Raw genomic sequence first — 26,420 nt, 5'->3', positions numbered from 1 at the left:
GGTGCAGTCTTCGGGGCTTTGAAGTCCACAAGTCTTGTCATTTTGTGACAAAGCGCGTAATGTAAACGACGGAAAAATATCTAAAGAGAAGTCCTTGGTACATGTACATCCTTCCTTCTGGCGATCTTCTTTAGCTCTTCGCGAGCTTTGTCTGACCTTGGGGAGGTGGGATGTATCCACGGAGTGGGTTATGACTTCGTTCTCGCGTCCTATCCGTACACCCTGTCATTAGCGTTTTAGCCGTGCCGATACCACAGAAGAGCACCCAGCGTAATCACTCCTCCACAACAGCAGATGCAAATAAAAGTAACGCCATCTGCAGACTAAAAATATCATGGACTCCTCTTCCACGACGCAAAATTTGGCCAACCTACGTCATGTATTTCTCAAAAACAAAGGAGGTTGGATACTTTTTCGACAGGCCTTGTATTTCATCTATTGACCTCAAGAAATCACCTTCCGCCTTACTTCCCATTATATATATATACACAACACCGACAACGTTTAGGAGGTGATTTCTGACACCAAGTTAAGACAAAAAGTATAGACCAACTTGGGTGCACAAATGCTTCCTTTCGGAGTTATAGGCTGCCGAAATCATGAAAAATTGAACTTTCAAGGTTCATAGTTCCAAAACTATGGGACCTACCGTAGTCAGGTCAAGACTTCACTTAGGAACTACTATGTGCCCTATCCAAAAGTCCATGTTTCAAAATCCTGCGGTACTTCCGCAACAGTTTTTATAGAGGAAGTTTGGCTACGGGCATATAATTTGAAGTACTCACCAACTACCTAACAATTAATAATAATAATAATAATAATAATAATAATAATAATAATAATAATAATAATAATTATTATTATTATTATTATTATTATTATTATTATTATTGTTATTATTATTATTGTTATTATTATTATTATTATTATTATTATTATTATTATTATTATTATTATTATTATTATTATTATTATTATTATTGGCGGTTGCTCAAAGTGTAATCTTGCTTGTTGAGAAATGTGAAACACAGGAGGAAATGTATTTTTTCCCCTCCAGTGTGAGATCTCCATTACCACCACACAGTTTTGAGCATGGTTGTAATAGTTTCTTTCTTTCTTATTTACTGTCCTGCACAGTCAATCTACTACTAACAGTAAGTAAGGGAGTAATTAGTCTGTTACAACCGTGTGGTGGTAATGAAGATCTCACACTGAGAATAATATGTAAATCCACGTGAATCTGGATTAATCGGAAGGATAAGTTGATTGGATTAACGAACGTCCGGATTAATTTAAATAACCTCAAAAATATAGAAATTACATTAAAATTCTGTTTATACCAACAAAACAAGTTTATTATAGTGCACTTAAAGGTCATAGGGTTAAATACACTACTATTGTGTTATAGTATACTGCCAACTATTATATACATGTATTATATTTGCCAAGGATGGGCAAATACAATGTTTGTATTCCTTACCGTCAAAGCTATTCTCAGTTTAGATTTTGCGTAATTTTATCAACAACGTAATATGTCTGATCACGTTTATTTCTGTAGCTTTTCTGCTCAGAGGCAGCATGAGAATGGAATTACGTTTGAGGAGGATCCACAGCTATGCGTTCAATGCTTTCCCATCTGAAATCGATCCCTGCTAGCTAGGAGGGCTAGCATCTTTAATGTAAAAGCAAAAAACGAAGTACCCCAATTGCCAGGCAGCTAGTAGTACGTTTAAATAATATTTACAGTTGCAATGTGGCATTGCCAAGAAAGAATGTTTGTTAAGGTATCAATGTTTATATTATTGTTTATTGCAGGTGGCGCGCGGACCACGGGGAAGCTGGGGGCAAAATGCCGGCGGTCAGGGGAGATGGAATGCGAGGCCTCGCAGTGTTCATCTCCGATATCAGAAATTGTAAGTATTTAACACTGATTTTCTATTTTGTTTGTTTCGTGTTAAAGTGATTCATCACTCAGAATCATACATAACGTGATTACTAGAGCAGTGGTTCTCAAACTTGTTTTGTACCGTGACCTACATTAAATATTAAGAAGTACTTTGTGGCCCACCTACTTTTATTCAAATACACATTGTCAATGGTGGTATTTCAAACCAATTAAATTTTGTAAATCATATTCTAATTTTTCCATAGAAAGGTAACACAGAGCTAACACTATTCTCAACGCAATGCCATATCCCGTGACAAATTTTGACTGATCCATTCTTTTTCCATCCTAACCCAGCATCTCTACTGACTGTACAACAAGACAAGGCTTTGAGTAACAACTTACTCTTCGCCTCATAAACAAATGCTTTCCATTTTCATTTCCTGAATTGTACTTACTTTACAACATATGTTTTTGTATCAAAATAAAATTTTCACAATTAGAAGGAAAAACTTCACACGACCTACCGCAGAAACGGTCCGCGACCCACACTTTGAGAAACACTATACTGGAGCCTTTCTATTTCAAGTGTGCCTCAGAAAATATGTGAAACATACTTCGATCTTACCCCTGCCGCCTTCTTACTGAGTAAAACTTTTCTTTACTTTGGGGGAAAGAACCTGTCCGCATCCAACTATTGAAGTATCTTGGGCACAGCAACTTGTCCCTCCTCTTTCGAGAGGTACGGAAAGACACACATGACAGCAGCGCTAGCGGGAATACACTTGAAATAAAAAAAGCCTCTAGTCAGCGGAAGTTGATGAAATACCTTTTTTTTTTATCGCGAACACAATGTCCATCAAATACACAATATTACACTTCATTCTGAAACAAACGAACGAACAAACAAACATTTTTTTTTTTTTTTTTGCAAATTTTGCCAGTTTCCAGTTTTTTGGTTATTTTCGATTTTAGGTCTTTTTTTCTGTAATTTTCTCTGATTTTCGGCGAGTTTTTCGTCATTTTTGGTAAGCTTCGGTAATTTCGTCGGCCATTTTTTTAATTTTGGTAATATGCTTCAGACTTTGCACCGAGGTAAAGATATTTTCTCATAGGATGGCAATTTACAAGCTCGTTCCTGTGCTGTCAAGAAAATGGTGATGTACTGCAACACCGTATGTAAAGTAGGTGGAAATATTTGTATTTTTCATTTTCATTAAACGTTTTCAAAATTTTAATTGTGTGTGGATTATTTTAAAACGGATTTCTAACGTTCAAATTTGTTACTTAATTGATGGTCTATATTTCGGTGGAAAGAGGTAACGTTCCTAGAAAGTTTTCCTTCTTTCTTTCCGAATGTGTCCCTGATTTTTCATTTTTCAATTTTTTGGATTAAAAGATCTAATATATTTCAATCAAAAATTTTCTTCAATCGAAAGATGTAGTGTAGCCAAATCCAAACTATCAGTTAACTTAGTATGATGTGCTTATTCCGTGAAAGATACGAAAACTCGATTTAGGGACCGTTCAAAAATATTGTGGCCCCTGATCAAAAAACTAATTATTGTTCAAGATCACAATCTTTTGATGATTTTTTTATCATTCCTAATATTCTTGTTTGATCAGGGTGTTTATCGGTCACGAAAGTCACGAAATCAGAAAACGGTCATGAAAGTAAGTCACGAAATTTAGCTTTTGGGTCCTTTTTACTGTACAAATGTAAGTACAGATTGGAAAATTTCGTTCTATAAAACGTCAAAATTCACCACTAAAAATGTCTATGGTCAGCTTTAGACGCTACCAAATCGCAGGCAAAGTACGTTTTTATCGCATGGGGATGAAAATTCGGCCTAATTCGCACCCAAATTTGCTCTTGAAAATGTTAGGAAATTTTATGATTTGGTGAAAAAAAGGTCACGAAATTTCATTTTGGAATTTTAGTAGACACCCTGTTGATTTTTCATATACAATTTGTTTAGTTCTAAACAATAATTAAATGATTTATGTGGCGGCACTATTTCATTATCTTTTGCAATGCAAGACCGAAAATTTTATGCTGAATAATTTCTACATTTGTCTTATTTATTCCATATTTTGTGTGGTTATTTTCATTTAAAATCAAACTTACATATTTCAACTGAAGAAGCTACGGAGTCATTCCATATCAATTGAACACAGTGACCTAACCTCACCATCTCAGATTTTAATGAAATTTGGTACATAGATGCCCTCTAGATAGACTAAGAAAAATAGCAAATTTCAACTTTATATATATCGGCCGGTATTGAAGATAGGGCTATGTAAAGTTTGGAAAAAATGCCCAAAATAGCATGTTCAATGTATGTTGAAATTGAAATTGTAGCTCTCCTAATTGAGCTAGCAAGTTGGTTGAGGTGTCATTTTACAGCATTTTTCATGCCCTTTCTTGTGGTATAGAACAGCGTATAGGCTAATACAAATTTTTATTTTCAAAACCAAAATCAAAATTTTACTTTAAAATTTTTCAAAAAGTACATATTTTAAAATTTTGAAATTAATTCCATGAATAGATAGTATTGTTGTAAAGCATCTGGCAAAATATGAATTTGGGATGATAATGAGTTCATTGTTAAAAAATTCAAAACTGATACCTATTTTTCAAGAATACTCTGTACGTAGGGTAATAACACAAGGATACTACGTTTTACACTTTTGTGAAAATAAAAATGAACACTAAAGAATACAGATGATTTCATAGTAAAACTTTTCAATAAGTAATGGGATATGTTTATCACTTGAAATTTGAAAAAGCCACATTTGTTCGGCATACATCACTTTCAAGGAGAACATAGCTTCTTCCATCAGGAGTTACTCGATTCACTTTTTTTAGAACATCCACTACAGATATCCACAGAACATCAGCGTTTCTTGAATATGAGAATGATGGAAATGGCCAGGTGGGTGAAGAAAAGTTATTTTTACTTCATGAAGTTCTTCATTTTTCTGTAAAACATACCCGAACCACCAATTTCCTCCATAGACAGCTGTGACATAGCCTGATATGTCTTCTAATTGAAATGTATTTGGAAATTGTGTCCCTTCCTTTTCCCAACCCTGCAAACCATCTAAAAAGTGTTTCAGCAATGTTGATGTAGTTTTGGGAATGAATGCATAATATTGCTGTGTTCCTTTTGATAGTTAATGCTTGATCGAAGCGACTTTCCAGGAACATTTCAGCCTCAGTATATTCTTCTTGGGTTGAGTAGGCAAAATTTACTTTGGTAATGTTTTCTACTACGGCCCACTCAAAAAGTTGTCTTGGGGTTTGAATTTGTCATAGGGTCTCTTTACTGAACCGCCTACTCCATCGCAAGACCCTTTTCCATATGCTATAGCGAGAAGTACCACCCTCCTTTCACTTTAAAAGCTGCCTCATGAAAGCAGAGGTAGAGGTTCAAAAAGTTTATTTTTGTATTGAACGGTAGACCTGTCGAAAAAAAAAAACTTGTTTGGAAGTTTTTGAAATTCGGATGTCAGAAATTATTATTATTATTATTATTATTATTATTATTATTATTATTATTATTATTATTATTATTATTATTACCATTTGAAAGATGTAAACAGGAACCGTATTGTGCTCCAGGCAATCAGAAACAACTACATATTTAACATGTTCAACTTCGTTTTCCGGTTTGAAATATGAAACAAAAGGATGGATTGTGACCTGTTAGCTTGTCCAGTGTTAGCTCTGTGCTTCATCTTGTAGCGCTGTGCTATAATTTTCAGAAAAAAAAAATCACAGATGACGACAGCAAATTCTGATTCTTTAAGATTTTCTTTTGTGTAGTTAAGGAAGGCTCCCTGTTACTTGGCAATGAACTCATGCCTACCCGCTAAAGCTGTTTCAATTCGTTTGGTTTGTGTAGGCTTAACTCCTTATGTAACAGCGAGGTCATGAAGGATTGGACATATTACTTGAAGTGGCACTACTCGGTTTCCACCTGGGAGAAATTTTGTGGGCTCATCGGGACTCCTTAATTACAAGGGGAATATTAGATTCAACTAACACAGATGATTCGACATACGTGAAAACGTCATTATGAAATTCACATAATATAAAACCATCTGGTTTAAACCAACCAACCCTGCTGTTGTACCAGTGCTATATGTATACTTTTTAAAAACCACGTAAGTACCGGCTCGGTGGTAGAGCAGTCAGTGTGGTTATACGGGTCCCTGGTTGGATCCTAGCTTGCGCCATGGAACTTTTTGGTCGGCAAACACGGTGTGCGTGGTTTTCTCGCGTTTCGTCCCACTTTCATCATTCGACCATTTCATTCCTCATCATCGCAGTCTCCTTTAGCCTAGGTGGCATAAGCGTGGGACGTAAAACTGAAAGATTTCATTTTTTTATATACCCAGAACATGTTCCTGAAAGTTATTGGTTGATACGTGTTTAATTTCTATGAATTGTCAAGTAGTATATACACTTATGATTTCTTCAGGAATTATGTTATTCATGTTTTGTGGGTAATGTAACGGTGCTACTAGGAGCTCTCCAAACCAATTGCAGGGATTATATCTTTATTTGGTAATAATTGAACTTCTGTAGGTGCAAACTAGATGTAAAAGTCAGAATAGTTAATTCCTGACTTTCTTCCATACAAGATATAATACATTAACATATCCCTTGTTTGCAGAGAATATCTCTCCGCCTATTCTCAAGGCATGTGCCAAATTTGTTAACATTTTTAACCATAGAGGCAAGGTAGTCTTCCTGTTTGAAAGCATAAATTGTCAATTGATTTAATCTTCAGGCTAATGATTCAATTGACCTGATGTGACCCATATGCCCTTAGACCAGCATATAAATTTATACCTTGTTTGGTCTTCTTTTTAAATATTCTTAGTTTTCCGGGTGTTCTAGCATATGTTGCAAGCAGCTAACAGTCCTTACAAAGAACTACGGTATGACTCATACTTTAAGAGAATTATTACTTATGAGATAATGGTTGGGTATGTCGGTGGTTTACTTCAACAGCATTCATTCTTCTCTAAAGATTCTTGTTCCTTTTCTGCTTTCTCAAAACTTCAGACTGAACAGAATTCACAAGGAATGTACGAGTACTCTTGCATGATGGAGTGTATATTTCAATATAATTCACTCATTAGCATACTTGATTCAGGATCGATCTTTGCTACATCCAGATTTAGTTAACCAAAATACTTACTTAGAAGAAGAAAAATACACGAATTTTACAAATTATCTACATTGGATCTCTAATGTATACAGTTTAGTACATGTTAAAACCACAAAAAAGGGGAAAATGTGAGTATACCTAGTTATATCATAGTGAATAACACAAAGAGTAGTAACACCAAGGCAATTTATTTTGGTCATGTTTTACATTGATATGTTGTACACCTGACGTACGAATCATTTTTCGAAAGGTCCCCCCTTGGTCTTGATGTAGGTACGAAGTTGGTCCGGCCACTGGTCAATGGCATTACACACCACGTCCATGGGAAAACTGTTCACGGCTTGGGTTAAGGATTGTTTTAGACTGTCGACAGATGGGTGCCGTTTATGGCAGACCTTTGCCTGAAGGACTGCCCAAAGTTTGTAGTCGAACGGGTTAAGGTCCGGGCTGCTAGAAGGCCAATGTGCGGTAGAAATGGAGTCGGGGACGTTCCGTGCCAGCCAGTCCTGGGTTGTTTTCGCTTTGTGGCCTGGAGTGGAATCCTGCTGGAAGGTCCACCTTTCTCCAGGGAACATGGTAGCAGACAGTAGTTTCACTATAGGTGTTAGCACTGTGTCCTGGTACACTTTGGCAGATGTTTTAATAACTTTTCGCAAAAATGCAGCTGGGTTGTGCATGAGTAGCTCATTCCCCACCAAACCATCACTGAGGCAGGATGATGTTCCCTGCGAACCCTCGGAGCTGCCTCAGCAGCTGCAGTAGATGATGTGGCATACACACGGTCATTTTGGGCGTCGTAGGCCTGCTCAATTGTAAACACCTTTTCGTCAGTGAACAGAATCTTTCTGTGCAGATTGTTGGCGTAACGCCGCAACAGTCTCTTTGATTTAAGGACCCTCTGCGACATTATTGTTTGGGTCAGAAAGTGACCAGTCCGCCTTTTATACGCCCGTAGATGTACTCACTCCTGAGCACACGAGACATGGAATTTCTGCTGATGTTCATCTCAGCAGCCATCACACTTTGTGTTCGAAGAGAATTTCTTCGAATTCTTGCTGCGACTGCTTTCTGGACCTGCAGAGTTCGTACCGTTCGTGATCTGCCACTCCTTGCGCGGTCAGCTGCGTTCCAGTCGCGGTGTATCGCTGTATGGCGCAATACACGAATCTCTTTCGGATTTGTAGGGGTTTCAGGAGGTTGAAAATCTCACCTGCTGTCTTCCTGACATTGTGTAGTGTAATTACTGCTGCACGATTTTCGTAATCGCCCCACTTCATCAGAACTCAGTACAATATCAACGCATGTCATGAATAGTCAAACATACACTACATGCATCTTCCGCTTGATACACAGATGGCAGCACTGTGCCACTCCGGATGCCTACAGCGCCACTCCAAACTTTGTGACAATATTTATGATATAACTAGGAAGATAATTAATATACTACGGTATACCGTATTCAAGTAGGGCATCTGTTCCAGGGGTGAAACTCTTTAGAACTGCAGAAGACACTTCACTCCCGCGGTTTAAGATGCCATGCCCTTCAGTATAATTGTACAGTTATATCTTCAAGTTATTGTTGAAAATATATCGAAATATTGATATCGATATTTGAAAAATCGATCGATCGATATATCGAAACGTCGCACAGAGGGACGATCATTTAGGTATTTTTTCCATGAAGTGTATTATTACAGTTATCAGTTACCAGAAAAAAATAATTCCCCAGATCTTCCACTAAGTACAGTATAAACTAGTTTGTGCCGCAGGCAGCTCGTGAGTGAAGTCACAACGATAAAAATGTTTTTTTTTTTTTGCTAGAAACTAAAAGAATAAAACTTGCTTAGTGTACTAATTATTGTATGCAACAGTTAATAAATTAGCTAATCTTTATATCCTTAGTTTCAAAGAATAAAACTAATTTTTACCAGTGTGATTTCCCCCAGAGCCGCCTCTGAGTTTATTTAATGATTTTGACATTAAAATACCTACAACAATGAAATTTTAAGAATTGTTCGTCCATATACTTCTGAAAAATTCTAGTCCACAGCGAAAGTGTGTGTCCCGATTCCTACCCTTCAAATGAGTTTGTTTATATGTTGGTATTTAACTACTATTACAATTGGAAATGGAACATGGAAAGGCCACATATAATATAAAAATGAGTCACTATGTTTGTGACTTCGCATTGCTTGAATCACAATACTGATCTCGATCAAATTTTCAATATAGATGAGGTTCGGACCTGGGATATATATATATATTATCATTTCACTTTGACGGTGCAACTTAGGGGAGGGAGAGATATTTAAAAATGATCGAAAATGACCGATACTAGTGTCGAATGCATAGTTTTTGGGGTCACAGAGATGAACAGTGGCACTTCCGATGCGTTTAAATCCAAATTCACTCCTTTATGTCCAAAATGAAACTACTCTCCCCGTGCGAAGAACAGGTATTCTGCTACTATTTGCAGTAGAAATTTTCTAATAAATTGCGTAGGGTTAATGAAATTCTGAAGTTGAAAAGTATGTTTCTTAAGTGATCTATCAACCTGCATGTTAGAATATTTTAAAATGAATACGTAACAAACATACGTTGTACTCTTTCTACATAGGAGGGGGCGCGGTGGCTCAGTACTAGAGCGTTCACCTCCGGTGCTTGGGGTCCCTGGTTCGATTCCAGCTCGCGCCGTGTGGACTTTGTGGTGGACAAACACCGTGCTCGTGGGTTTTCTCGGGGTTCTTCCGTTTCGTCCCACTTTCTTCATTCCACCGTTTCATTCATTTCTCATAATCACCGTCTGCTTTAGCATAACCGGCATAACCGTGGGACGTAAAACTAAAGATTTCATTTTCTTTCTACATAGGCATAGGTAATAAATGTTTATTTACTTTACTTCTTTATGTCTTATAACTTAGCAATAAACTTCAAATTTTCAAAGCTGTTCTAACTATATGAAAAGAAATATAATATATTTTTTCGATGATTAAGAAAATGATAAGAGGAGGTAGGTACTGAAACAACTTCAACCATAATTAAGAAAGAACTTTAGAATTTTTGCATTTGTATGAAATAATTGGACTTCTCTAAGAAAAATCCTGTGCTATATCACTGAGTCACAGTACGCACCATTTTCAGCGTCATTCTGTTCCCAATCAAGTTGCAGTTCTCTGTAGGCTGTGACTGCATGAGTTTTTGAACTCAAACAAGAGAAGGATTCATTTTCTTTGTTACAGCAGAAGAGATGTGTCAATGATTGTAGTATATATTATTAATTTAGTTGGTATTGGATGAGCACTGTATTGTAGTAGTTAGGCTCATGTCCGCGTGGTCCCGGGTTCGATTCTCGGCCGGTACTTCCCAATTTAAGCGTCCACCCATCTTCGTGAGGCAAACTGGGGAGTCCTGTAACAACAAGACGTGACGGTCACTTGGGCGTTATTCGCCTGTTGGGGACAGGGCATCTCAGTGCGCTGACTACGTGATCGCTGCTAGCCTGGACGTAGTTCAGCCGGTCGTTAATGGATGGCGCTGGAGTAGGCTTAGGCTCACAAATGAGACGTTACGCCAAGTGGCTCAGCTGGTATTATAGGAAGAGATTTGGTTTTAAAATATTTAAAAATAAATAGAACCCACAATCCTCTTTATATACAAAGATGTATGAAGAAGTAAGGTTAATTTTCGATTTATTGAAAAACGTGTAGAGATGAATATCTGAAACTGTATCATGTTTGACATATGGTATTACACTAGCATTCGACATAGGAAGCATTGCGGTGTGAACATAAATTTCAGCGTTACATCAAATCCTCCACACCCTTTGAAAGAAATATAACCAGGTAACGATAACCAGTTGTGCCTCTTCCAGTGTACCGAAACGCCACCTGCGGAGATGTTTCTTTAGGGTCCAAACAAATGGTATCCAGAAGGGGCTGAATCAGGACTATACGGAGGATAGCCAAGAATTTCCAAGTTGAAACTCATATTGTGTGTCCGGTCTGCCACTTCTGTCATCTGTCACAGTAATTCTTCCACTTGCGAATGCATTGCACCACACATGCTTGTTTCTGCGACATAACATTCTCTCCGTAGACTTCCACCAAGAGTGTCAGATGGTTTCTGCCTCTTGGCCCATAAAAACCGAAAAACACCTTAAACCACATGCTTGGAGTAATGTTCAAGCCAAAGCGCCATTTTTAAAATGCTCTAAATACCAGATAGGTTGACGTAGAAGGCTGTAATTGCTGTCAGACTTCCCCTACCTTGGTATCTGCAATGTAGAATAACTAAATATCTACCAATAAAATGTTTTAGAGCCAAATTTACATTGTTTGGTACACCTTTGTGTTTTATGTTCTTCAGACCGTCCAAATTGAACAATCATTTAAATATGCAAAATATTATTGTGTGCTTGAATGTTCACCTTTGGTGCGTAGAATTATAGATTTCATTTTCCAAGCTATATGAGGTGGATGTGGATACATCCATTTTTTTTTTTCTGTGAATCTTCCAAATTTCACTGCACTCCAGAGTCCATTCAGTGTTATCGTTGTTGGTGCAGTAGATCAGAGTTTATGTAGTACAGAACACGTGAAGCTTAAAATAAATATATAAATATATTCAGTATCATTTCATCAATAGTTATATCTTCATTCATATGCATTTAAGGAATGTTGAGTCAAATGCTTAGTATTCCACCCTCGGATGAAGTTCTGTTTGATAGAAATTCCACGTATTTCAATAGTGCTGTATTGATTTGAGCACACGACTGTGTGTGTGGAGGTTTTGAGAGCTTTGAAGTACAGCTTAATTTGGAAAACATTAAATCCAGTGTGTAAAACGAAGAACAATGAAAGCTAGTTATACTTAGCCTTGTTGCAGTTACGCATATTTAGAATTGATTATAAGTTGTTTATAATTTTAAGATACCAACAAAAATGAAGCTAACATACAAATTTTGTGGTGCTTTTTTTTTGGGGGGGGTCTTCCCTTCAAATGGGAGAAGTTTGAGAAAGTACAGTCATGTTCAAAATGATTCTCGCACATCTATAACTGTCTTGTTGTGGGAATATAATTCGATAATGATTTTGCAAGATAGTTTTAATATTGTTACTATGTGTACAATGCATATTTGTGGAAAATTTCATAGGAAAAGAATTATAAATACGAAAATTAGAATGAGTAAAGAAAATGTTGCTAAATGTACAAAAAAGTTATATAGACCTTATTTACTGCGCTTTTGACATGAAATTTACCACATAGACCCTACATGTCTTTGCCGATTATACACATACTAACGTTATAAAAATACCGGGCGAAATTATCAAATTATATTCCTACAGCAACATATTAATAGTTATGCGACAATCATTCTGGACATGAGTGTACATAGAAATCAATCCTTTTCCCTTAAAAAAAAAAAAAAAAAAAGATTTATTATATGTATAAACTAATGTTTACAATTTACCTGAAGAAATGATTGTTCGGAGAAACAAAATGTAAGAAGTAATTAGAGAAGTAAGTCTTTTCTGCAGCTAATATTTATATTAGTTCAACTTACAAGCTAGCTGAAGCCTTCCCCTCATGACATGACTTACAATATCTCTTTGTGTTCAATACATATCAAAGCCATACTGCAATCTATGGACCCACCGGAAGGTACATTGTAGGGGGGCCCATGAAACATGTGTACTGCTCCTTCCCCATCATGTACGTGCTGCGTACTGGCAGTACGCACAATTCAGAACAAGTGTATAGTATATTGTACTTATTTCGCACAAGCTAAGACCACGGACCGACAGTGGACTTATTTCACACTGATCCACACAGTCCTTAGGAAAACCCTACGTAGGTAAATCCTTTTCAAGTAAGATACGAATAAATGATTTTTTTTTTCTTCCTTTAAGCACTTTAGGCGGGCCGGAATGAAAACTGACTTAAATTAGCATCTGTACAAGGCCTCTTATCATGCCCTTAACACGCGTTTTAAAATACATCATTTAAAAAGCTATTACCTGCAACGTAGTGATTGCTTCTGATTTTTCTCTACAGATAATAAATATTTTTTGCTCTAGGACTCTGTGAGCTAGAGGGTCCCAAAAGGTTAAAAATTACTGAAAACATTTTCACCATAAAAGTTTTAAAAAGAAACATGACATGAGTCTCTCCTATATAATTTATGGCCCCTTTTGAACATGTTGAGAGAGGATCTATCATAAAAGTTTTAGGCCCTCAATAGTCTTAATTGGCCCTGCATATTTTCTATATGGAAAACAACAGGTCTGTAAAATGTAAATGACTAATTAAACGACGTGACAAACATCTTGGCATTTGAAGGCGGCGCTCCAAGTTCCCTTTAAATGCTGCTAGCAAATGAGAGGCCCGCGGTATTGCCACGTTTATTTTGTACACATGTACGTCTATCCTCTGCCACCTGATTGCGCTATAGTTTGTCTGCTTAGGCATAGCCACACCCCTTAGCACTCGGCAGCGTAGCGTCAGAGCTTGCGTTTTATTCGTTTAGATGAAATGCCAAGATGTTTGTCACAGGCTTTAGTTTTAAGTTATGGGATGGTTTGAGATTTAAGTTTAACTGAATACTTCAATATTAGCAAAATTATAAAGCAGAGTAGGACCTTTCAAGGGTTGAATTACGATAAATGTAAAAGGCTGTCTTCGCATCATGGGCTGGCAACGCTGATCTGGGATTAGCTGACTGTATTGTTGATACTAGACGTGTTATCCAAGGATACGTATGGGCAGATCATTTATTTTATAACATCCTTGGTGTTGTCGTCCTCCGTTCCTTTATCCCTACGAGGAGTGCGTGACATGTGCCTTTTTGTACATATAGGTCTACGCATATTCGCCGTCCAGGGCCCACAGCGAAATTTCCCGGTTTTTCCGCCTGGCCTGTACGGGCCTGATTGTGATATATATGGGGTGTTTCAAAACAACACCGACAACATTTGGGAGGTGACTACTGACACCAAGATAAGACAAAAAGTATAGACCAACCTGGGTGCACAAATGCCCCCTTTCGGAGATATTGGCTGCCTAAAACATGAAAAAAAAAATGAACTTAAAAGGTCCATTGCTCCAAAACTATAGAACCTACCGTAGTCGGGTCAAGGCCAGGCCCGTGCTGGCCCACCGGGACACCGGGACGTGTCCCGGTGCGCCCTCCGAAACATCACAGTATAATCACAGTATCACAAGTTTTTAGTAATAAATTCTTATAGTTTTATTGGTAAAGATTCCGTGAAAGATACAGTGCGCCCTTTACATTAGGCGCCCTTGCGAAACCACATCAAATATGAACGATTTTATTCACTCTTCTCTATACCACAGTTCTGTACAATAAATACATACAGTTACTGATAGTAAAGAACCTGTGAAAGATAAAGTGCGCCCTTTACATAAGGCGCCCTAGAGACATCACATTATAGATAAGTGGTTTTAGCTATCCTGTATACCAGCTTTGCATAATAAATTTAAATAGCGGCTGTTAATAAAGAACCTGTGAAGGATACAAAGCGCCCTTTATATAAGATGCCCTGCGAAGTATCATATTATATTTCTTTTAATTTTATTCTTCTATATCTCAGTTTTGTATTATAAATTCATACAGTTTCTATTGTCTGAGAACAGGTAAAGAGTATAATCACTTACAAAAATATTATAAAGTTATGTAGGTATAAAACGAAACAATGTGATACATAAAGAATAGTTTGGATAGTCAAATGTACGATGTATTCCTGAAATACTACATTGACACTAGTCTCTAATTTACGATTTTTACGGCATCGAAGCTTTCACAGTCTTAATATGCATCCATATATCCGAGCATATTGATTGTTCCTGTGTGTTTTAAAGCAGTGTTCAGTTAATCAGTACCTATTGTATTTGTAAAATATAGCTATATTAATTTCCATGAAATGTGGTCGGTCTCCCTGTCACCACGGCATGTCCTCAGGTTGGCGATCGAGGAGAAGGCCTCTAGATATAGAGGTTAGCTGCGAATATACTGAATAAGCAGTCTCGGATAGACGACAAGGGGTGATCCTCCAGCTTGAGGATTTGGTGTGGGGCTAACAACCTCATCCTGTAAAAAAAAAAAAAGCTTGTCCAGATATATTCGCAGGATCCTCGGATCAGAACTGATAACTTGGCACGAACTCAGCAAAGTAAAATCGACATGAGATTTGGAACATGGAATATACCTAGAAGTCTCTATAGGGCAGGCGCGTTATAATTTGTAACGAATGAGTTTAGAAATAGAGGATGGACCTAGTGAAATATCAGGAAGTTAGATGAGAAAGAAATGGAGGAATCAAGTCGGGAAATTTTACGTTCTTTCACGGGGAAAGAATTAAAAATTACCAACTTGGATCAGGACATTTCGTTCACAAACGAATAATATAAGCAATTATATGGGTTGAATTTGTAAATGATAGATTTTCTTTTATTTCTCTTAAGGGACACGGTGGTGCAATATTATTGTTTTAAATGCCTGTCCCAACAGAAAATAAGAATAATGATATAAAAGGCAGTTTTTACGAAAGAATAGAACGGGTATTTGATCATCTCCCGCAATACCATATGAAAATTCTGTTAGGCGGTGTCAATAAGAAGGTAGGACGAGAGGGTATTTCCAAACCGATTATAGGGAATAAATGCCTGCATAGGGAAGGTTGTAGCAACGGCGTTAGACTCGTGAACTTTGGAACATTCAGAAACCTTATCGTGAAGATCACAAAATTCCCACATCGCGACATTCATAAATATACTTCGATTTCATCAGATGGGAAAACACAATCAAACTGATCACGTTTTAGTAGACAGAAGAAAAGAGTCTAACACAACTGATGTTCGGTCGTTCAGAGGAGCTAATTGTGATACTGATTAACACCTGGTAGCAGCGATAATAAGAGAGAGACTATCGTTGAATAAAGGAAATATCCAATATCTGAAAACGGAGAGGTTTAATTTAAAGAAATTTGAAGAGAGTCAGGTGAGAGTTGAGCCAGATTGAAGTGTCGAATAGATTCTCGGCTTTAGAAGGTTCTGAGTGCACTAGTGTTCAGGATACTTGGTTGAAATTAGAGATAACATTAAAATTTCATTAAAAGAAATATTGGGGCACGCAGAAATACGTAGGAACGAACCATAATTTAACCAGAAATGCATTAAACTAGCAGAGAAGAGAAAACAGAAGAAACAGCGTTGCTACAAAATCCGAACGAAATAACTACATAAAATGTCATTGTCATTTGGCGGAAACTTCGAAAACTTTTAGAACAAAGAAACGCGATTTTTGAAAGATAAAATTAATTAACTTGAAGATAATAGTAAAAACAAAAACATTCGGGACACGTATAAATGCGTCAACGAACCTAAGAAAGACTATCAACCTCGTGCTTATATATTAAAGAAAGTCAACGGAACAGTTCTCACTAATCAGAATAGCATCTTAAATAGATGAAAAGATTTCTTTGACGATTTGCTTAACACAAAGCCAAAACTAATATTCGTGGAGAAAGTGAAATGCATACAGCATAACTGTATATTCCAGAACCGAACCAGACAGAAATAGAAATCGCTTTAAAAATATTTAAGAAACACACATCTCGGGTGTACACGAAATTCTGGCTGACTTAATTTTAGCTGGAGGGGAAAAATGTAGAGAAAGATACAGAAACTCATTATCCTTATCTGGAACAAGGGGGAATTACCACAAGAGTGAAAAGAATTAATCATTGTTCCAGTTTAGAAGAAAAGTAACAAATTGATTGTAAGAATTATTGAGGCACTTCCCTTCTCCTGTCAACTTCCAATAAATCCTCTTAAACAAGCAAGATTGACTCCATACACAGATTAAATTATTGTAGATTATCAGAGCGGATTTAGGTAAAACCGATCAACTATCGTCCAGATATTTACCATTCGATTAACACTTGAAAAGAAATGGAAATACAATTCCTGGCACATCAATTATTGACTTTAGACTCGGGTAGGAGGGAAACATTGTACAACATGCTCACAGAATTTGTCATACCGAAAAGTTAGATTAATAATATTAAGATATGTTTAAATGCATCCCAAATTATTATTGACTTTTGTTCTGGAGAACACTATAAGAGCTGAATTGTTTTTACCAAGTTATGCTGATGACGTAAATTTAATAGGGGAAGATAGAACAATACAAAGGAATGCAAAAATCTTAATTACCGCTTGCAGGGATATGGACTTAGAAGTAAATGCAGAGAAAACTAAATACATGAAAGTTTGTGGGATCGTAATATTGCATTTTATGGATGCGTTAAAATACCAAATAATATTTACTTTCGACAAAGTGGATACTTTCAAATATCTAGGATCATTATTAACAGACCAAAACCATAACAACTAAGAATGGGAAACGAGAATGGGGAATGGCGGAAACTTCATAACGAGGAAGTGCATAATTTATACGTTTACTAGACATCGTTAGGGTCATTATGTCTAGGAGGCTCAAATGGGCAGGTCATGTAGCCAGAATGGAAGAAATTAGAAACACTTGCAAAGCTCTAACTGAAAATCCAAATAGGAAAACGACCATTAGGAAGACTGAGGCGCAGCTGGGAGGATAATATTAAAATGGTTCTCGCAGAGATTGGAATATAAAGTAGAAACTGGATCTAGTTGGATAAGGACAGAAATCAATGGAGAGGTTTTGTAATCAGTGGAGAGCACTGAACTTCCTGTGTCCATAGGCCATAGAGCTATGTTAAGTTATTGATATATTTAGCTTTTTTATTATTATTATTATTTTTTTTTTTTTTTTAATTTGACAGAAAGGTTGTTACAGGAACTAAAAAGTTTTTCTCTAGTAAAGAGGATTTTGATTCGAGGTTGAAACAAAATAGCTATTTACGTTAATACTGAAACAAATTTGGTGGCGATTTTGATATAAAATGGCACCCATACTTCCTTTCAAAGTCTATATATATATTCCCGTTTGTATGGGCGCCCTTTTAGTAGACTTGTCCACCGCCCTCATTGATATCCCAGCACGGGCCTGGTCAAGGCTACTTAGCAACTAGTATGTGCCCTATCCAGATATCCATATTTCGGAATCCTGCGGTACTTCCGCAACAATTTTTACAGAGGTAGTTGGTGAGTACTTCAAATTATGTGCCCGTAGCCAAACTCCCTCTATAAAAATTGTTGCTTGAATATCTTAGGATTCTGATACATGCATTTTTGGATAGTGCACATACTAGCTCCTAAGTAAAGTTTTGACCCGGCTACGGTAGGTCCTTTAGTTTTGAAGCAGTGGTCCGTTAAATTTCATTTTTTTCATATTTTCAGCAGTTTATAACTCCGAAAGGAAGCATTTGTACACCCAGGTTGGTCTATACTTTTTGTCTTATCTTGGTGTCAAGAATCACCTCACAAACGATGTCGGTGTTACTTTGAAACACTCTGCATATATATAATATTTATTTCAAAATTGTAAAACTACTCTGGTGAGCTATGAATTCGTCCGTTTTTTGGCATGAAACATAGTATTGTGTAAACGGCCGTACTGCATGGGTTTTCAAACTGTGCGGCGCGCCTTCCTGTAGAGGTGCGGAAGGTTGTCAGGGAAGGCGCGAGGACTTTTAAAAAGGATCCTAGAAAGGAACATATTTATAATGCAACACGCATACTTAAGTCTGCACCCTTCTTCTTTAGTAATACATAGTGGACTAGGCCTTTATATCAACTCTGTTCCATATACGATCAGGGATGACCCTTTCACCTTTGGCTTGTTAGATGGCCACTAACGATCTTCTTTATCTCTGTAGAATAGTATGTCTTCTTAAATGTCTTTGGCATTTCGCGCGACGCATGTTAGCCGAATTTTCTTTCTCTTAATTTTCTATTATTATTTTTGGAACGATTCTTGAGTTTGAATCTTTTCTAAAGTACGACCGCCATTTACAAATAGTCTTATTTGTTTTATTTTCATTGGTCGGTTTTTAATTGCGTCTTGCCATTTCAAAATATGTGCCGAGATTTAATAAATTGTGAGACTCAAAGCAAGTTCATGCATCCCATTGACTTTGCTCAACATTTAAATGTGCCGGATTTTATTACTTAAATTTCCTCTCTGTTGGTATTTTTCAATTTTAACATAAATATCTGACTTATTACAATTTATAATTATTAACACCAGCTAATAACATTAAAAGGTGTAGTCAGTGTGTACAATGTAGATCACCTGTATTAATGGGATATTTCCATTAGTGATTAACCAATGAAACATAGTTTCTCATAGTGATAGTCTTTCTTTTGTGAACACATGTATTTATGTTGGTGACACATTTCATTTTTGACAGGGCAGGCGCGTTCAGATTTTGGTGGTTGAGAGGAGCCTCAACTGCAAAAAGTTTGAAAACCCCTGTTCGTACTGTATTATTCATTCTATTGTGTGGTGATCATTTTACGAGAGCCAAGCGGATTTTAGGCCAGAAACTCACGCGCCTCAATTTCTACATTTTCGGCTATTTCAGACCGTTGTCCTTGCAGCGAAGTAGCGAAACCATATTGGGAGGGATGAAGTCCAAACCGTATGGGGCATATTTTACCAACTTCAGTTCCTGGAGATTATGGACAACTATCTGTGACCGGTGATACTGGGAATTATCGACCTGAAGCACAACCCTCTTCATGTTGTTCAAAGCCATACATTTGATGTCGCATAATGTCTACAACCACAGATAAGAATGTCTGTGTCTATAGGTTCCCATCCACAGCGTGGCTATCTCGAACGAACAGGTGGTAGTGCATTTTTGGTATAATCTTAACCACTCATCATCTGTGACGAACCGGCCCCAAATCCTGCAGTCATTGAGTGGCCCCGCGTGGCGTAGTCGCTAACTCTCTCGCCTTCGGTGGGAGCGGTCCCGGGTTCGATTCTTAGTGGAGGCACTCGGTCTAAAAAGCGTGTTAAGGCTTTTTCAGATCAGCCATCCTGAATGAGGTTTTCTTCATTCACACTAGGCAAATACCGGGGTGGTACCTAAGTTATAGATCCCAGGCCGCTTCTTTCCTTCCCCAATCCTTTCTTCCTTCCCTTTCCCCGGATAGTGTGGTCGCCGAGGGACGTCATCCCTCATACGTGACGGGCTAAATGTCCATAGATGCCGAAAGCCCAGAAATCTAAAATCCCAACCCTAATCCTAATTCTGCAGTCGTGAGGATTCTGTAGCAATTGATGACGCAGAATAAGTCTTCTTTCAGTTTGTTGTTTTATTAACTCGTAAGGCACAAATATAAGCAATATCCAGATCCCAGGTGGACACTGGATGGTGTTTTGGAAGGAAGACTGTTTATGGCGACTGCTCTCCTGACCGAGGTTTGTCTTTTATATCTATGTTACCCAGTGCTGTATTCCTAAAATTGTCACAGGTGCGCTGTTTTGTGAACATCTATACTTAGCATAAAGGACATTTATGACAATAGATTAGGTATTTTTTTAAAAAAATAAACATTATATTAATACATTTAATTTCATTAAAATATAATCTTCAATACTGTTTTATAGTGTAAGAGTATTTTAATACTATTTTCTTGATGCTAGTTCTTAGATAAATCACTCCATCAATAACATAAATTGGTGTTGATACACAGAAGAAACCAACGTACTGCGAGAAGGAACTAAGAAAATCGCAACTGAAGGAAATCGCGAAAGCAAGAAGGAATTAAGAGTATGAGTTAAAACAAAACATTAGTACTGATATTCATTGATCAAAACAGACGGAGCTGACCTAATCTTCCCTCTCTCTCTCTCTCTCTCTCTTGCAGAATAGTCAGAAAAAAAAAGATTTTTTTCACATCAATATACTTGGACAGCGGCTAAGAATAGGATAAAAAAGAAAGTGATGTATAGTCACTTTATCATTGGAGTCATGACAGTAAATAAATAAAACTATAAACGAAACGATGCTTTAAAGCAGAAGATATATTATAATGAATAAGATTAAGCAGAGGGTATACCCTCGACTACAGTCTGGTATTGCTTGACCTAAATTGCGTAAACTTCGGGGGTGTCCGAATATTAGCAACTTCCTCTCCTTCCAAAACACACATTTTCTTTGCAGTTTCCGTAGTTTTCATTCCTTTCTTCAAATAATATAATAGTATACAAATAGTCACTTGATGAGCTCCATCTTGGACCGTTTTAGTTTGACTCTAATGCGGAAACAGGCACTGTCTACGTGATGACTGACACGAAATCCACATCATACTAACTCATGGTTACACTCGATTCTTCCATCCAAGTAACATGGACATTATGATACATTCGGGTGGGTTTAAAAATGCACGAACTTGTGACTCACTTCATGGTCTCAGTGACTCAGTTGTAGAGCGCTAACGTCTCGTGCATAGAATTTTTAGTTCGATCCCAGCTTGCGTCAAGTGGACTTTGTAGCTGACAGACTGATTTCGTGGGTTTTCTTGGAGTTTTCCCGTTTCATCCCACTCTTTGCTCTATCATTATCATCCATTTCATCACCGTCTCCCTTTGATTCGTGGATGAACATGGGACGTTAAACAGAAACGTGGCTTACACTGGCATATTTTCAGTTTTGTTTTTAGTTCGCATTTATCCATTAAAAAAGATCAGTTACTTTAGTATTCAACAGCAAATTATTGGCAGATATTTTCTTCCCCGCCCCTCCCTGCTGATCTAGTGACAAGCGCGTGTATCTTTGGTGTGCGAGCCTCACGATCATTAAGATTGCACCTTAAACTGTAAGTCTGCGTCTCATAAAGCCACGGTGGTGAAAAGGACGCTTAAGTTCCAGAAATTGATGCAAAGCAATAGCGTCATCTCTGTCCTAAAAATTTACCTTCATGAATATATGATGACTTTCGATTTGACACTCTTAGTCTTTTAAAAATCTAGCTGTAACGCTTGTTCGAGATCGTGTAACTCGAGTTTCCTTTGGGTTACGGGCGTTACTTGGAATCTACATAGCTATCTGGTTCATTAAGGCTTTTCTTTTTCTTCAAACAATAGCATTTCTGGTAAATTTGTTTACGTTTGAAGCACAAACGGAGGGGAGAGGAACGAATTGATTGGTTCATATTTGTTCTTGGCTTTGTTAGCAGCGAGGCTATAAAGAAGGAAACTTGCAGTTTAAATTAGGATTTGAACCACTGTATTGCGTTCAATGCCGCCCCTCCGAGAATTGATCCCGTGACTTCGTCCACCTAGACATGCGCTCTATCCATTAGACTATGGAGGAGGATCGTACGTGCAGAAAAAGGGAAACACCACAACATAATTAATGATACACCCTCAATTTAAGTTTCATTCTTGCTAAAGACTAGGTTAGGAAGAAAGTTACATTAACATAAATTCTTTTGCATGGTCAGGATTCTTTGGATAGAGGCCAGTTTACCTACTCCACTGATTCCTTTCAGTAACTTGGCAGCAACTGACGTCCTGTTGTTTCGTTAACATGACGGCGCCGATTTGCTTTCCATTTTGCCTCTGTGGTTGTATTTATATCTTCTGTTACTTGTGTGCCATTACAGTGTGGATGCTCTGCGGGAGATTGCTGTTTATCACTTCGACTTCCTGACTGATAGATGCATTCAACATTCACGCTTCTGCGATAATCTTTATTTGAAGTACACATGTTTCGGAATATATCGGGCGCACTGCATCGCAAAGTTCCCCAACGAAACTGTATTTAACCTCCTACCTACATTATATAGGATGTTCAGAAACAACAACAAATTTTGGGAAATAACTTCTCGCAAGAAAACAAGAGGAAAATTGTAGAGCAGCGAGATCTTGTAATAATTAAAACTACTATAAAAGATTGCTCTAGAAGCAAAGGAAAATTTTAAACTAACGAAATCTTGTAATTACAATTACCATAAACGTTTGCTCCTAACGTAATAGAAGCAAAGGAAAACAAGAGGAAAATTTTAGACCAACGAAATCTTGTAATGACAACTACCATTAAAGGTTGGTCTAACGTAATAGAAGCAAAAGACATCGATTATTATAAACACTTTCTACAAATCTATAGCGATCTTTATCCATGATATATGTATCCAGAACGATTTGAGATATGTATAAAATTGTTGTAAAGGTCATTGTGATCTTTACGTCTTAAGGAAGCTACCTACGGAGTTGTATCAGCAATTTTTCGAAATAAAGCCTTTCGAAAGAAAAATTCTCAGTTCCTTGTAACAGTGTACATTACACCGTTCGTCTCACTTTAGTTATTACCCCTGTAGAGGCCTCCGAAATTTGGATGAATATGACACGAGTATGAGTATGTCTTTATTACATGACGTAAGTGTTAGAAATTAACATAATGAACGTAATTGGCGTTTGTAGATACAACGCTTTTTTTTTCTTTAAAAGATTTGACAAGTGGGTAGAAAAATAAAACGAAACAGATTTACGTCAGATACACAAAGTTTTTGGGTTAATGATGATGAAGTTATAAATTATTGGTTTTTATTTTTGGTATTTAAGATTGTGAACAGCAGATTTTTTTTTTTTTTTTTTCGCAATTCGCGTCGGACTGTGTGATTGTCACAGTCAGATGTTTCAGGTGCTGATTATGGGCCGCAGATCATTTTTGCCACATTCGCTCCACAATCCTTTGCTGAGAGTCCTTTTCAAAGCTCGGTGATACTTGTGACTGAGGTGCCTCCTCAGTTCGCACAGACCACAAATTATGTTTACCAAATTCTCTCTACATTCCTTGGTGACACTCCTCTTCAAAGCTCGGTGATATATGTCACTGGGGTGTCTATTCAGTTCGCTATATATTTCTCTTCGCCGATATTTTCTCAATAATCCTAGTGAGTTTTGTGCGGCCTCTTCACCTTGGACACTATTCTCCGCGCATACTGGTTACCTTATATACACTTGCGCCCACATTTTGGCCCAGAGGTTTCCCATTTTGCATTACCACCATATTGCCCGCTTCAGCACATATTTCCACAGAGATGGAGTGGGTTGTGGGTCAAGATTTGTGAGTGGGTTGAGAGTCCACAGGACGTGATCCACTGTGACCTACCACCAAACATAACCCACTCTGCTCAGTGCATTGTAGACATCATCTGAACACTGGTGAATTTCTCCACAGTTTACTTTCAAGGCCTCCAGTTTTCTTCCATTTTTATTTGTTTATATTTACTAACGTGATATAAGTATATCTAACTGTAAGTGAAAAAAGAACTTCAGGCACTTTAAGATATTTACATTTGTAATTGTAATAATAGCAGTAAAACTAACTACTTGGCTTTCAAGACAGTCAAATTTTACACCTTTTTTCACGTTGTCCTACGTTACCTCGGTTTGAGACTGTCAAATTTCATCCTATTTTCCACTGAAAAGTATCTGTAATTCAGAAGTAATTACATATAATAATTAAATTGAAATTCATCGTAATATGGCCCAGGACAAACACACTATAATTTTATATCGTAAAGGCCAGATCCACCGGTTTGTAGCAGAACAATGCTTGAGCGATTGACAGTAGAAATTCAAACTCCGATTAGTGATAATTTTCTCAACCTTGTTTTATTAGAAATGTAAACTCATAGACAGTGGAAAGGAGTGGATCATAGGTGAAGTTTTCATTGTCCCACTCCATGTCTGCACCTCCGTTCTATCCCGCCAGGCTCTGCACATATATTCTCAATATTAGTACTTCACACATCTTACGTGCTGCAAACTGCAGGTGTTTCGGTTATTTTGATATCTATAAATGTATTCAAGCTATTTATTTAGGTTCTAAACAAGCTAGTAAAGAAGCTTTAGTGAAAGTAACATTGTAAAGTACAAACCCAATTCATAAGGTAAATATTAGCATCGAAACCTCTGCTGGGAAACAAAACTACTTTGTGTCTTCCCCAGAGATGATGACCGTGTCGTAACATCAAAGCTAGGTGAACAAATCGGATTACAGTTTCCCTTTTCAGCTAAGTAGTCTCCTCATATTTGATTTAATAGCATGAAAGATGAACTTCGCAACGTGATACTTCCTACAGAGAGAATGTAATTACTTTCAGCTTGCACCCTACAGAGCATTGGAGTATACTTTAGTCAGGTAAAAATATGTTGATAAAGGACAACTTTAAATATCCAGCATTTCGCAGGAAGGTTGCAGCAAGTTCGGAAAAACTATTGTAGAATATTATTAGCGTTTAATGAAAAAAAAAAAAAATGTCCAAAGATGATACTTAAATAATGGATATATCTTATTAAGCTAAATAAAGTGATATACAGTAGACTTCCGAGTATCCGGCCTAATGTGGCGGAAAAACAGGCCGGTAACAAAAAAAAAAAAGTCGGAAGGGCGGAGTTTGATCCACCAATACCAGAGGACAAAGTTTTTATAACAAAACTCACTGTTATAATACAGTACTATTTTTCCAAGAACAATTTACAAGTATAGTACTATATGTACTGTATAGTTATAATCAGGAACAACGCAAGCATGATGTATTGAGGTCTGTTACAAAGTGACGAGACAATGAACAGGGACAATGTTGACACAAAAAGTCGCTAAACGAGAGGTGGAATGACTCGAGAAATCGTCCGAGAAGCAAGATCCAGACCCGAGTGACGCGGGAAAAAGTTGACAGGTGCCATCACTGATCAGTAGGTAGGACTACAGTACAAAATAAATAAATAAATAAAATCTTGATTCTTTATTCCTTCCAACTCTTCACGGGGAGCTTGTGCATTAAAACATCTATGTATGGATGAAAGTAGAGAGCCTGAACAGAACCAGAAACTGTACATACGTCGTAATTCTGTTAAAATCACTTGAATATCCGTTATTCAAGCAATTGACCTCCATTATCTGCATTCCATCATCGCTCACTCGCATTTATTGCTCTCCGCGTATATACATATTGTGCTGGAGACGCCCATTTTTGATCTGTGGCTCCAGTGAGAATACTGTGTTTCGGATCCAGCGTCAAACCAGCTTCAAGTCAGGGTGGGGGAAGGGGAGCAGTAGCTTAGTGATAGAACGTTCTTCTCTGGTGCTAGAAGTCTATAGTTCGATGCCCGGCCATCGGCCACGCGAGTTTGTTGTGGACAACATCGTGTATGTGAGATTACACGGGGTTTTGTTTACTCTCACGTTCTTGTTTTACAAATTATTTCATGATCATTCACTTGCATTAAGTGTTCGTCTCCTTTAGCCTAGAGGGCGTATTCATGGGACGTAATATTAGAAATTGTTTTTCTATGCTTCATTTGATTGCCCACTACATGATATAATTAATAGTTGACCGGCAGCCAAAATTCTGCAATGAAACTCACATTCCCC

At 37.4% G+C, this 26,420-nt stretch overlaps 1 protein-coding gene across 6 annotated transcripts in view; it reads left to right on the top strand.

Moving 5' to 3' along the window:
- Positions 1–26,420, top strand: part of AP-2alpha (adaptor protein complex 2, subunit alpha) — a 240,462-nt gene that overhangs the window by 94,633 nt on the left and 119,409 nt on the right. For all 6 annotated transcript variants that reach the window (XM_081737837.1, XM_081737840.1, XM_081737841.1 and 3 more), the window contains exon 2: positions 1,816–1,913. In XM_081737837.1, coding sequence (XP_081593963.1) covers positions 1,816–1,913 — 98 coding nt within the window. The remainder of the gene's footprint in view (positions 1–1,815; positions 1,914–26,420) is intronic.

Source organism: Thermobia domestica, chromosome 14 (assembly GCF_964235325.1).
Source record: "Thermobia domestica chromosome 14, izTheDome1.hap1.1, whole genome shotgun sequence".
NCBI classification, from domain to species: Eukaryota; Metazoa; Arthropoda; class Insecta; order Zygentoma; family Lepismatidae; genus Thermobia; species Thermobia domestica.
This window is presented reverse-complemented; position numbering and strand designations above follow the sequence as displayed.